The sequence below is a fragment of the Ambystoma mexicanum genome, chromosome 1p (genome assembly GCF_040938575.1).
Source record: "Ambystoma mexicanum isolate Mex_15411 chromosome 1p, UKY_AmexF1_1, whole genome shotgun sequence".
Classification (NCBI taxonomy): domain Eukaryota; kingdom Metazoa; phylum Chordata; class Amphibia; order Caudata; family Ambystomatidae; genus Ambystoma; species Ambystoma mexicanum.
The window spans coordinates 1,424,007,451-1,424,022,658 of NC_090921.1; the positions used below are offsets into that span (position 1 = coordinate 1,424,007,451).

General features: G+C 44.6%; 1 protein-coding gene across 1 annotated transcript in view; it reads left to right on the forward strand.

Moving 5' to 3' along the window:
* POP4 (POP4 homolog, ribonuclease P/MRP subunit) overlaps positions 1 to 15,208 on the forward strand; it is a 298,865-nt gene that overhangs the window by 225,977 nt on the left and 57,680 nt on the right. The window contains exon 5 of the mRNA XM_069607073.1: positions 4,807 to 4,868. Coding sequence (XP_069463174.1) covers positions 4,807 to 4,868 — 62 coding nt within the window. The remainder of the gene's footprint in view (positions 1 to 4,806; positions 4,869 to 15,208) is intronic.

Consider the following 15,208-nt stretch of genomic DNA (forward strand, 5'->3'; position numbering starts at 1 on the left):
GCTGGGACAGGTCACCCAGGCCGGATTCCTCCGTCTGATGGGGCTTGCTCCGACCCCCTCCTCAACTGGACCCCCTACGCGCCAGTCGTCCTCTGTGCCATCTTCCCACCCATCAGTCACCTAGGTGCCCTGTGGAGCTGCCTCTGACGGTGCGGCCAGGCTGGTGGAGGAGGCATCCCTGCCACATTCGGGAGTCGGATGTCCAGCAGGGGTGGCCACATCGACTGCACCCCAGCCGGCGGAGGATGTGCAGGCAGCAGGAGGCAGTGCACGGGCAGAGGCACAGCAGCAGCAGCAACGTGGTGGGAGTCATGAAGGCTCGGGGCCTTCAACATCGGAGGGGCAGGCATTGGCCGGAGGGCAGGAGGACCCAGGACAGAGAGTCTTCCGTGTGGCAGCGGTTGGGCCACGCCATAGATGCGGAGCGGCAGCGGGCAGAAGAGGCACGGCTCACAATGGTCAGGGTGGAGAACTCCATGCGGAGGGCCCTGAGGCGGGCCGAGTGCCTCGAGGCAATCCGCAGGGGTTTGGAGGTGGAGACGTCGACAGCCCTGCGGACCCTCGGGGCCATGGAGGAGGACCGCCTCCGGGACATTGAGGAGGAGTTCGATGATGCCCTGGCCCGGGACATCCACCGGTGAGCCGTGAAACTAGCCCGCTGCCCTTGTACATAGTTATGTAGGTAGTGTTAGGTTTCATTTTTGTTTTGATTTTATTTGGACCTTTCGGACATTGGCCACATTTTTGTATATAGTTTATTTTATTAGTTAGTGCAGTTAGATAGGTTTCCTTTATTTTGTTGGGATAATGGTCCCTGGCTTGTTCCCATGTACATAGTTCGCAGTTGGATTGTATTTTTTTTTCACTTTTTAACCATGGAGCAATGGCTTTCTTTTTTATTTCCCATTGGATTTTGTTTTGTGGACATTGACTTTGGACAACATTACTTTGGAATTTTATTTTTGGTTTTGCTTTTTTTAACGGACATGCTTCTTTTCATTTTTGTACATTCACGTTTCTGTTTCTTCAATTTTTATTCTATTTATGTTTTCTTTAATACATATTTTTTTTGGTGAACTTCAATGTGTGGTATCTCATTGGTTTCATGCATTTCATGATATGTGTTTTGAGATTCACTGACACCCATTGGGTGTATGTGAGGGAAATGTGTTTGTTTCGGAACTTGCAATTGGTGTTCTGTCATGTAATTGCAAATTATGAGTGGGTGGATGCAATACTCGGGTGGGTGTTTTGCATTTGGAGGCTGACCATAGGGACCAGGGATCTAGATTGTGATGACATGTTGGCTGGGGAACATGAGTTGCACATGGGTGGGGGCCTGCTGGCAGGTGCCCCACAGTGCTGGGGGGTGGTGGTGGTGGGGAACATGAGTTGGACATGGGTGGGGGCCTGCTAGCAGGTGCCCCACAGTGCTGGGGGGTGGGGGTGGTGTGAGACATGGGTGGGGGCCTGGTGGAGGTTGCCCCTGCACTGCTGGGGGGTGGGGGTGGTGGGGAACATGCGTTGGACATGGGTGGGGCCTGCTGGCAGGTGCCCCACAGTGCTGGGGGGTGGGGGTGGTGTGAGACATGGGTGGGGGCCTGGTGGAGGCTGCCCCTGGTGACTGGGGGGGTGGGGGTGGTGGGAGACATGGGTGGGGGCCTGGTGGAGGCTGACCCTGGTGACTGTGGGGGTGGGGGTGCTGGGAGACATGGGTGGGGGCCTGGTGGAGGCTGCCCCTGGTGACTGGGGGGGTGGGGGTGGTGGGAGACATGGGTGGGGGCCTGGTGGTGGGTGCCCCTGCACTGCTGGGGGGTGGGGGTGGTGGGAGACATGGGTGGGGGCCTGGTGGAGGCTGCCCCTGATGGCTGGGGGGTGGGGTGCTGGGAGACATGGGTGGGGGCCTGGTGGAGGCTGCCCCTGGTGGCTGGGGGTGGTGGGAGACATGGGTGGGGGGCCTGGTTGTGGGTGCCCCTGCACTGCTGGGGGGTGGGGGTGCTGGGAGACATGGGTGGGGGCCTGTGGAGGGTGCCCCTGGTGGCTGGGGGTGCAGGGGGACATGCGTTGGTGGGCAGTAGTGCAAGTTGACATGTGGGTTGGAAGGGGGGCATGGCCATGGTGGATGGGGTGCCTGCAGGACATGTGCAGGGTAGGCCCCTGTGGTGTGAGCCACCTGCAGGGGCCGTGGAGGGTGTAGAGGGAACACCTGGGAGGACCCACACGTGCAATTCACGTGTGGTGCTCCCCGTGCACCCCTGAAATACACGTACCCTGCTGATATCGTGTGTGGAACTTCACGCGCACCCCGAAATACACGTACCCTGATGGAATCGCGTGTGGAACTTCCCGCGCACCCCTTGAATACACGTACCCTGCTGTAATCGCGTGTGTAACTTCTCCTGCACCCTGAAATACACGTACCCTGCTGATATCGCGTGTGGAACTTCCCGCGCACCCCTGGAATACACGTACCCTGCTGATTTTGCGTGTGAGACTTCCCCCGCACCCTGAAATACACGTACCCTGATGGAATCGCGTGTGGAACTTCCCGCGCACCCCTGGAATACACGTACCCTGCTGATTTCGCGTGTGAGACTTCCCCCGCACCCAGAAATACACGTACCGTGATGGAATCGCGTGTGGAACTTCCCGCGCACCCCTGAGATACGCGTACCCTGCTCGCACGGGCCCAATCGCGTGTTGAAATTCCCGCGCACCCCTGAAATACACTTTCCCTGCGGAAATCGCGTGTGTAACTTCCCATGCACCCTGAAATACACGTACCCTGCTGATATCGCGTGTGTAACTTCACGCGCACCCCGAAATACACGTACCCTGATGGAATCGCGTGAGGTACTTCCCGCGCACCCCAGTGATACACGTAGCCCGCTTGCTGTGCTGGTACAGGGTTAGCGCAGCCCTTTGCGCTGGATTGGGTATATTGATGGCTTTTCCCTGCGCGAGAGGTGTTCTTGGGGGCGTAACTGGCGCTGCTGCAGGGTTGCTGCGCCACTGTGCGCCACGGCTGGTTTTGGTGGCTGGAATCCATGAATTGGATGGAATTGCACGGAATTGGATTTTAGCGCACGCGGCTGGCGCAGGGATTCGCAAGCGCACACTGTGCGCCAGCCGCGTGCGCCACTTGTGCGCTGGATTCTATGAATTACCCCCTAAGTGACCAGTCTTTACATTGTTTTTTGATTATATATATTTTTTTTTATTTTAAGACCGTTTCTAAATAGATCTGGGGTGGGATAAACTTTTTTTTTAAAGCAGGTCTACAAGGCGTTTGGCTCGTTTGTGCACCAAAAAAGATGCCACCGCTCCTAATCACGTACTTGGATGAAAATGCATACTAATGTAAATTAAATGATAGAAATAAATGGAGTAATGTATAGATGTTAACTTCTTAATTGCTTCTAAACAAATGAGGCTTTTCAGATCAATATAATTCTTAAGTGGCAATCATGTGGATGGGGGACATTGTAGTTGAGGATCCAGTGTGTGCCACTCCTATGCAAAGTTACAGGGAGCGCTTCAATGGAAAGTAATGCTTTCAAATGGGGAATGTGTTGCTTGGATATCAGTTCATTAATTTCTATTTAAACTCGTATCCCTACCTAGGTAAATAACTTAAGACTATGGTAAGACTCCAAATGCCTTGTAAGGCAGTACCCAATAAAGGAATTGGTTATTACGTAATGCTATTCAAAAAATGCTTTGGAGAAAAAATGACAAAGTAACCACTCATTAAATGACCAATTTCTTTGTATACTTATATCGGTTTTCACATGTTCTTCAGTACGCTCAGTCAAGTTTCTGACTCTATAGTCAACACATGTGTACCTCTACAATTGAGCGGCAGAAGCTTTCCAGACTGTGCTACAGACCCAAGCAGACTTTGCTTAACGTTTTCTTGATTCTATAAAAGTCTATAACATACTTTTTACTTAACACTACTGATTTCTTGAATACACTTGAAGAAATATGTAACTATATCTCTATGTTCAATTTTATAAAACAGTTCATATTGTTTAAAATGATTAACTTATTATTGTTCATGTAATGAAGTGACGTCTTGGGTTCCTTGTAGGTTGTTTCAAGTTTATTCACATCTTAAGTTAGACCTACACCAATGTAAGTTACCTAGAACAAGACACTGGCACCCATCACACAGGCAGGGACACTGCCTGGGCTTGGAGCCCTCACCACATCATTCCACATGACATATCAGACTTGGATATACACTCAAAAGCACATTACAACACATCTCCCTTCCGTGCGGAGACACTACACACGCGCACAAGGGCACAACACATCTATCTTCCTTGCAAGAGTCTCTCTCGCTCTCGCTGATTTCTGATTGCTGTGTTGTAAAGGTATTACTTTCCACAAAGCAATATCATTAAACTGATACACACTACGGTCCAAGCAACTTTCTTTTGGCTACAACTACTAAATCAAAATGGTGTGGAAAAAAAGCTGCTGCACAACTTTGGGCCTCATTAGTGAAACGAATTACAGAGACAAACTGAAGAGACCATTGCAAACGAATGTGTACATTTCATATTTTCATACTAAACCTCTGAAATGTGCTTTTCCTGAACACTTCAGATTTTTACTAAACCTACCCACTCTTTTAACCGAGGGATCCAGGCATACATGGTTGATTTAAGCAGCTGTTTCGAATGTAAAAATTTCCTGAGGTTTAGTAGCCTGGATGTTTTGCATTCATCATGTTTGCTTACAGAATATAGTGTTTTTGTCATCTCTCATAGACCCTTTCTCTTCTTTGTATTCCAACAGAAAGCCTCATATGATTCAGCCTAAACTCCTGAAAGCAGATCTTCATGGAGCTCTTGTATCGGGTATGTTGTGCATGTGCCTAGAAAGGCAACAGGAAATGCCCTGGGGCAGAGTTGGCCTTTGTAGGAGGATTCTATTAACCTGGTCCTTTTAAGAATTGTTTGTAACTAGCCTAGCCTGTTTAATGTGATTTTAGGAAGTGTATGTTTCTTTCATGTCGAGACCGTGTTCATAACACACATGCTTTTATTTAATGTGTCTATAGATAACCATTCAATTACATTTCTGTATGACTGTGGGCCAGGGCTCAGAATGTGCACTTGCCACTAGCGATTGCTAGTGATAATTGACTTGTGGTGAGTAAGAAATTATATGTTGTGTCCATGTGTAGAATTGAGGTGCTCTACAACTTGAAAATCTTACCCGTTGTGTGCTAATTGTGCTAAATGAACACTTAATTCTTCAACAAGGAAATTGAAGATTATCTTTGTTATATTAATCAGTAAGGCGGATACCGAAAGACCAATCCACAGAGATTTCATGAACTGCATGCAGAGCAAGACTAGGCTGGTTTGTATAGTCGATTAATTCGTGTACTCTATAGGGATAACCTTCTATTTCGGTACCCAATATTGGCAACCGTTGGAGTCAAAAGCAGCACTCTCCAGTAGGAAAACCTGGCTTTTCTCTTTGTGAGTATTCCGTGCTGTTGACCGAGCCAAATTTTCAATGAAGAATGATTACTTGTAGTGCTCCAGATAAGATTTGGAAGTGGAAGTGTGAGTATTTTACTCCCTATTTTTTAAAGTTGGGAGTAAACTGATTTTTATGGATGTCCAATTCCCAAAGAGTATTATATTAGTGAGTAAAAATGTTTTAACTGAAAAAGGGAAATGTTTTTGTAATATTTATTTCTTTGCACCTAGTTATTCATGCACATTAAAAGATGCATGTTAACTTCTTCCAATTAGGCAGTTAAAATAGCAGTTTTTTCCTGTGGTACTACGTGCACTATTGGTCAAAACATATCCATGGAGCTCTAAGGGTGAAAGCAGGGGTGCAAGATTCTACATGTCTTTTTCCTATTTTTATTGGAGTATTTTGACTCCCCATATGTATTTTTTGTGAATATTTGCCAATTTGTATCTGTTGGACTTATTAAATGGCCTAAGACTGAACTTGCTTTTGGCCTTGTGTGTGGTTAGGCTCTTCCTGGCCCATTAACAGACAAAATATGGTAAAACACTTCGTCATTATTTACTTTTCTACTTATTTTGGCAAAGTCTAAAACATGCTTCAGCGGAACGCCTAAAAACAATGAAAAGCATACGCAATCCAATGGCACTCTAATGAATGGTTCTGTAGTTGCTTCACAAGAATTAACCAAAGGGGTCATGAAACTTGATAGTGGAGTCCATATTTGTTCTCTTGACCCAAATTGATGGGAATGTCTTGGTGACCACGAATTATCCCTCAAATGCAATTCTTAATTGGTAATATTATCACTTTGCCAAGTGTAGATCCAGTTATATGCATCAAAATTTTGTAGCATTGTAGCTAATACTCTACTTAGAATGAACAAAAGCTAAAATGACAGGGGCAATGCGCTAGTCTTGGAAGCAAGACCACGCAGAGCAACAGAGGTTCGGATCCACGCTTAGAAACTGAACTCGTGTACTGTATTATTAGGCGTGTTATACAAAACCAATAAAATAAATGAAATTAACTCCCCTCAATCACAATTTAGCCAGCTGTGCCACAATACAGCAGAATATTATTTGCGAATGGTTTCATTCTTTATAGTTGGGTGATCCATTCAAATTTGCCAGAACATTTTCTCTGAGCAAGAGTACCCAGAGTAATCCAATGCATCTGATTCTACCTTCATTTGCTTACTTCAAGGCTCAAATTTAAGTCTGGCAAAAAGCTATTTGGAAGTTAAACATCTTCTTTTGCCAGTTTACGAAAGAGCTAGGTTTCAGTTATTTGCCAGGTAAATTCCTATCTTCTGTTAGTCGCTTGGTATACATGTGCAGTGCTGGTGTGCGTGTCACTTTTCTTTCCGAATACATCTGTAGATGTCAAAAATATGGACTCTGGAGCATCTTTGAGCTTGCCAATGTCCCAAAACCCAAACCTTACCGTTCCCAAACTGATGCGGCTTTCCTGCCTTCTGGCCTGCCTCTTTTACGTTATTGGCAGCACCTAAAAGACCTGTTCACCTGAGCCCCTATGAGTGGGACACATTCTCAAATTGGATGCAGACCACCTGAACAGAAATACCGGTAACATTGATTTCCAGAATGTGCAATTGGAATGAGTAGGAAGCAAGAGACTACAGTCTAAATTGTACAGCACTAAGCCAGTGACCACAAGCTGCTATTTAGCAAGGTGCTGATCCATTGCAAACCGGGCAAGTTCATCGAGCATGTGTTTCAAACAAGTTCCTGGGGTGGGGCCTACATTGGTGAAGAGGGCCTGGCTAAATGTCACTGCAGAGTCCTGGGGACTGCTATCGAAACCGCACCGTTGAATTATGGGATAGGCTTAATTATTTGCGGTAGCAATATTTGATGCTGGTTATCAGAAGTGGTATGTACGTGCACTTATGGGATATAGTTGCAGCCCAATCCTGCATCCTGGAGGAAAGCCCTGCTACAAGAAGGCCCTGGAGTAGTTTGCTGATTTGGAACCCTAATGTTGAACTCCAGTTGGCTGGGAGACCCTAAAACCATAGGGCAGAACCCCAAAGGAGATGGCCAAGGAAGTGCATCCACAAAGTCCTTTTTCGTTGGCTAGCAGGGAACTAGAGGTGTGCTGTGTTCATTCCAATACAGAATAGGTGGACCGGCTAAGAAAGCGCAAGTTGGAGGCCCCTTAACGTCACACCACTGTATTGACTGAAATCTGAAAAATCACACTGCCAATGAATTTCTAATTGGCTTATTTTCTGCTAGATTGCAGAGTTACTTCCTGTGGAGCAGAGTGGCAAAATTAGAAAATAAAGTCAAATGTCTCATGTAGCCAGAGTTCAGTGTTCACTTCCCTCTCTATAATGTTGACATTTGAATGTTTTAAAGATTTGTATTCAAACATGTTAACAATTGCAATAATTAAAATTAAAAATATCTACAATTGCATTAATTTCCAATATTGTATATAACACTGGTATTGGATCTTTGCATTTGTAACTGGTTGGTGTGAATGCGCTGCACAATATGTGTCTTGACCCACAAATGGTCCCTCTCATGAGCAAGACAACAACATGCTTTTTTACAGGCAAGTTATAAATGCCATATATCGTATCGGATCATCAGCGCGAGTATGCTCTTTGGCAAATCACTTTCTCTCAGCATCCAAACGTTGCTAAATAGTGTGATTTAGAGTAAATCACTCTTTCTAAGTAGAACTGTTCCAAGTCTTCCAATATTGAGGGATTCTCTACAAGCTGGCTATATCCTGCCTGAAATGGTATCGGCAATACTGAAAGTAGAACCTCTAGAGAACAAGGATGAATTGAGATCTTTCCTTGGATTAATTGAATATTACCCTAGATTTGTGGGGAACTTTGCAGTCAAGTCTTATTAAAAGTCAAGAGGCAATTTCTTTCGGGGAAGGGAGAAGAGACTGTGTTCAATTATTTGAAGGAAAGAGGTGGTGAACACACCTATGATGTACAGGTTTGATCCTGCAGTGAAGACGATTGCAACGGTGCATGCATGCAAGGGTTAGGGGCAGCGTTAAGTCATCTGAGAGAAGGCACAGAAGTGACCATAGCTTTGTCTTCAAGATCTTTATCGGAAACTGAGAGCAAAAACTGTACTATAGAAAAGGAATATGTGGCATGCTGTTGGACCTCCAAATATTTAGGACATGTATATGTACCTTATATCATCAGTAGTGACCACAAACCTTTGATATATTTATTCAATACAAGAGGGTCGGGGCTGGTTACTCTGAGGATAGCAAGGTGGTTGGCAGCAATGCACGAATATCATTTTATAGTGCAACGTATTCCTCGGAGAGGGCATTGCCATATTATAAACGTAAGGTAGGAATTGAGAAGTTCTGAGTTTGGTATGGCAAGATGAGAAAGATTGATATCCCTGGCTGTTTTGAGGAAAGACTTAACAAGGCTTGCACATAATGGCCACATGGGGGAAAAAGCTTGACCAAACGTAGACTGAGAGCAAAATTCTGGTGTCCAGGGATGGATAATATGGTGGAGGAGGAAGTGGGAGCTTGTGTTGCATGTAGTATGCAGAATCGGGAAGTAGGTAAAGTTGAAATACCAGATTGTGTATGGGGAGAAAAAGTAGTAATAGAGTTTATGGGTCCTATAAGGATGTTTGGAAATGCAAATGTTTATGGGGGAGCATGGTATTGTAAACCACCGGACTGCACTTTACAATCCCGGAGCAAACCGATTAGTGGAATGTACAAATGGATAATTAAAGAGACCATACAATCCATGTATACAAATGGTATGGATTGGAAGATGAACGTCCATGAAATGACCGCATACAGGGATACAGAGCAAATGAAAATAAGTGTCCAAAGTAAGCATCCATCTCTACCAGAGTTTGTACAAAACGCTGAAACAAAACAGCAAATGCAGTCATTTAGCGAAATAAAAGAAGCTTCAACTACAGAAACTTTGCCTCCTCTATCAAAATGTGGCACAAAACAGAAAATGCTTAACAAGAATTCAGCTACCACTACTGCTAACACTGCTCCTATAAATCATCATATAATAGCAAGAAACCATATTTAAAAAAAGTATTTTACCACAAATGTTCCGCCACAGTGTCCTTCAGAATGTAATAAGAGGAGCAAAATCATCCACAACCCTTAAAACCTACCGTAGAAAATTAATCCTAGAAGCCCTCGTAGACCGTGCAATCCTTCTCAAAGGGAAGTTTTATTTTAGTTTTAAACAGATGAAACCACTAACAAAACTAAGTACTAAACTACAAAAGAAACTTCTCAATAAACGGAATGTCAACAAGAATGACTTCTTAAATATTTGTGGAGGTGAATGGAGTCACACGACGACCACAGAACCATATTTTAATGAAAAGCATACAAACAATATCAAACAAACACAATTGCCATCCACAGCAGTGGACGAGGATATGAAAAAATCAATACCATCATGGAACAAGAAACACTGCTTACAAAAGTATCCCCAGAAAACTAAGAATTGCCTCTCCATTCGACTGAACCAGAACGTCCAGTATACAAATGGCCATGCACGTCAATGTGTAACATTCCCAACAAATATTTCAAATCTTTACGCCAGTTCCTCAATCAGTATGTGAAAGGGAAAGGCAAAATCAAAATGAAAGTGCTGCAAAATATGGATACCTGTCCAGTGCGCAAATACACAGGACTACAAGGACATTCATTAGCCTGCATGTCAGGACCTATTTGCCTATTATCACCTTCCATGATATCAAAATATCATTCAAATGTAAGAAATTTAGTGTATAAACTGTACTATGCTAAAAGTCCAGCTTTAGAACTAGCCAATTTAAATAACACTCTTATACATGGTACACCCAAATACCTACAAGAAGAAATCGACCGTATCCAGAGAAAATATTTTGGAAGTGAAAGCCACTTACAAAATGCAATAGCTTTAGAACAGATTAGAAACAATTCTGCACATGGCAACCTTCTATTGCACACATACAAAAAAGAAATACTAAAATTTAAAAGTACATCTGCTGAAGTACCAAACTGTGTGTGTGTGTGTGTGTTGCCTCAGAACTTTTTACAAAAGTAACACGAAAACTATAGACGTAACTTACAAAATGGAAGACAATGAATATTCGAAATGGTTTAAATTAGCTCTCTCCCTTTTAGCAGAAAACAAATACGAAATAAGTGAACCCTTAATATGTTGCAGTTACTGCACTACAAAACTTAACAACCAAACTCCTTCACGTGCTATCACAAATAACTTGGAATTATTCCCACTACCAAAACCCCTGCAACAACTCAATTTGTATGAGAGCATCATAATTCAAACAGTACAATAATATGCCTTCAACCAAAAACAGCAAAGTTACCTCCCTCTAAATTGGTGGAAGGCATTCGTGGCAAAGTAGTTTATTTGCCATTAGATCTGACAGAAAATGTGCACACTCTAGGAGTGCAACGTCCAATGGAGCATTCTTTAATTGTCTTAGTAAATGGTGTACCAACAAAAGACGAAAAAAATGTGGCAACAACTTGTGGATTTACATAAAGTTAGACAAGCCTTGCAATATTTGAAAGACAATAATGAACACTACAAATAAATAAATATTGAAGAAAGCTTAAGGGAAACAACTGAAATAATTCAAGAGTCATCAGAAACTGGTCAATTTGAACTTCTGGATCCTGCTGCAGCATCCACTCTTTTGGACCATTATACAATTCATCCATTGCACTCTAATGAGAGCATAGAGGATGCACTAGAAACTTACCAAATGCGACAAACCAAAGGGTCACCAATGAGCATATGGGGAAAAAAATATAGAAGCATGTGCTTTTCCACTACTATTTCCTACTGGCAAAGGAGGAAGATACAATGATAGACCCACTCAGATAACAGCATCAGAATACTGCTCATTACGAATGTATTCTGAAGATCCCGGATTTAGACAAAATGTGGAATACATATTCCACCTACTCTTTGAAAGTGAACTAGCAACCATCTGTTACGGAGTTGCACACATTGAAATCTGGAACCATACTTTCAAAATATGTCAGCTATGCAATTAATCCAAAAAGTGCAAGAAAAATAACAAATCTGTTTGCAAACATGCGTGGTACGAAAGAATACTGGTTTCGACATCGGGGGTATCTACGTTGTATGATCAGAAACCTTGGACCACCCACTTGGTTTGTTACATTAAGTTGTGCAGAATGCATGGGAAGATTTACATGATTTCCTACGTATATCAAAAAGCAACAAACCAACATAGATATACTAACACCTGGAGAACTTTGCTCTCTAGATCCTGTTAATGTTTCACGATATTTCTACCATTGTTTCATTGCTATGCTACACTTTATTTGTAATTAAACTGTTCCTCCCCTCTGAGAAGTGCAACACTTCTTTTGGAGAAAAGAATACCAAGCCAGAGGAGCACCACATATCCACATGCTTTTATGGATTAAACGTGCACCTAAAGTTGGTCAGGACAGTGATGCCACTGTTTTGCATTTCATCCAAAAATGTCACTTTTGAAATCCCTTCACAAACGACACATAGTGACCTTCATGGACAAATTGTACAATTTCAAAGACACAAATGTGGCAAATATTGTCGTCGCAAAGGGAAATACTACACCAAATGCTGCTTTGGTTTCCCTAGACCAGTTACAGAAACAGGTGAAGTGAACAACTTCATGTCTTCAGTTCGACATAGTGTTAAAGGTAAATCACCTAAGAACACGTATTACATAAAAAGAACAGAAGAATCAAAATGTATCAATGATTACAATGCAATCATTGCCCTCTTATGGAATGCAAACATAGATGTGCAGTACATTGCAGATAATTCCACTGCAGTTGAACGTATGTTACAGCCTACTTAACAAAAGCAGAAAAAACAGAGCTGCAAGACCTCTGGAATGACCGATCATCAGACAAAACACTATCTCAGAAATTGTACAGCCTAGGCATAAAAATGCTCTCTCATAAAGAATGGGGCGCCTATGAAGCTGCAGATCGTTTAACCGGTACTGCTTTGTATGGAAAATCTGAAAATATAGTTTGGCTAAGTCTTCGTCCTGCTAAATCTAGAAAGAGTTCTCAAATCATATGAGGACATAGAAAAAATAGCCAAAAATGATCCCAACAGCCAAGACATTTTGAAAAACAATTTACTAGACACATACCACCCGAACAGGAGTACCACTTTGGAAACCATGTGTCTATACCACATAGCCCAAAACTTTGCATACAAAAATAATATAAAACCCGATGAAAGCAAAGGTAGATATAAAGTGACAGATTGTGAAGGCAGCTTAGTGAAACTTTCCAAACAAAGCTTAATTAATCATGTCAAATTGTCATTAAAAACTCCTCAACAGAAAGAACTATATTAGATGTCCCTGCTACAACTTTTTAAACCATGGAGAAAAGAAGAGATACTAGATAACTGACTGCTATGAAGACGCTTTCAAAGCAAATGAAAGCGCTATCACCGATGTGAACTTTACGCAGTACAAAACAATGTTGCACAATGAACAGCAACACGAAGAACTACTCCAGGCCCAACTAGATAAGGACACTTCCGACAGTAGTCAACCTTCTGTAACAGTAGGACAGCCACTAATGGTAAATGAGGCAGAATTAGCTATGACAGAAGTGGAAAACACCATGTGTCACTATCAAGAAGATACAGAAGATTTAACTGTACTATAAAAAAAAAACGTAACAATGACCAGCGCACCATTTTTGAAGAAGTAACAAAAGAAATTGCACATGGTGTACAACACGAAAATAAAGAATGTACCTGTCAAAATTACAAACCTATACGGCTGTACGTCAGTGGTGAAGCTGGTTCAGGCAAAACATTCTTACTCAAAATCAGCAGGTTCCTTCAACAATTGACAAACAACAAACTGTCAGCTGTTGTAACTGCCCCCAAAGGTTTAGCTGCCTACAACATAGGCATGTCACTTTACACCGATTACTCCTTCCAGTAGAACACCAAAACAAATTAGACTATTACAAACTTTCTACAGAGGCTGCAATGGAACTACGCAGAGTATTAACCCTTTAAGGGCCAAGGACGAGGTATCTCGTCCTTGGAAGTGCACATGCAGTGCCAAGGACGAGATAGCTCGTCCTTTTCGGCACCTTGTTTTGAGCGATCCCTGCAAAGCAGGGGGTTGGATTTCCTTCAGTTTCACGCCGACGTGCGTGACGCACGTCGGCGTGAAACGGAAAGTAATTCCACCGCAGCAGCCATTTTCGGCTGCTGCGTTGGAGAGAGAAGGTGAGTGCCCTTCTTGTTCCGCCTCGATCTCCGGCTGTATTTCAAGCCGGAGATCGAGGCGGGTATCGTTGGAAAGGGGAGATCTTCCCCTTTCCAACGATACCCATTGTGTGGCTTTGCTGCCCGCAGATCGGGCGCAGGGCGCCTCGATCCGCGGGCAGCAACGTCACGGATCAAACGAAGATCCTTTTGTGACACGTGGGGGAGGAGGGGCTGCTTACTAGGTAAGCGGCCCCCTTCCCCCGTGGCCCCAAAGCATGGGGCCACAGCGCCAGGGACCCCTGGGGGCAGATGATCACTGCCCCCAGGGGTGGGGGGAAAAAAAAAATGTCGAGGGGAGGTGGGAGGGGGTTTTGGGCCCTGGGGCCCACTGGGCCACCAGGGATTGACCTAAAAGTGGTGTCCCTGGAAAGGGGACTTTCTCCCCTTTCCAGGGACACCACTCATATGCCGCATTGCTGGTCACGGATCAGCAACCCACTGATCCACCATGGATCTGTTTGTCAGTTGGGGGGGGAGGGGGGCTGCTTCAGGTAAGCAGTCCCCCCCAGCCCCCAAAGCATGGGGACACATGAAAATGAACCCTGGGGGCAGATGGCTGACCATCTGCCCCCAGGGAAATATATAAAAGAAAAAAATAATAATAATCTGAGGGATGGGGGGAGGTGGGAGGGGATTTGGGGTCCTGGGGCCCACTAGGCCACCAGGGATTGAGCAAAAAGTGGTTTCCCTGGAAAGGGGACTTTCTCCCCTTTCCAAGGACACCACATATGAGGCATTGCTGGTCACGGATCAGCGCAGAGCGCTCGATCCGTGACCAGCAACCCACTAGACCACCATGGATCTCTTTGTGAGGTGGGGGGGGGGAGGGGGCTGCTTCAAGTAAGCAGCCCTCTCCCCCCTCCCGACCCCAAAGCATGGGGGCACGTGCATGTGAACCCTGGGGCAGATGGCTGACCATCTGCCCCAAGGGAATGTAAAATAAAAAAAAAAAAATGAAATGATGGGAAACGGGGGTGGGGGAAGGGGTGGGGGGCCACTAGCCACCATGGATTTTTTACTGAATGAAAGGGGGGGGTGTCCCCCATGGGGGGATGCCCCCCCAACCGAAGTAGAAAGGGGGCACCCCTTGTAACCCTCCCTGGGGGCAGATATCTGTTCCTAGGAAGGGGCATCTGACCCCAGGGAGGGATGCATGAGGTGGGCCCCCCTATCTGCCCCCAGGGAGGGTTGCATGAGGTGGGGCCTTCCATTTGGGGTGGGGGGGGGGTTGAGGGCCCCCCTAAAAAGCAGCCTGTGAATTTGCATTTTGTTTTTTGTTTACCCAACTTTGCTTGGTGCAGATGGCCACATTAGTGTGGCTATCTGCCCCCAGGGTGCCCAAACCCCACTGCCCCATCTATT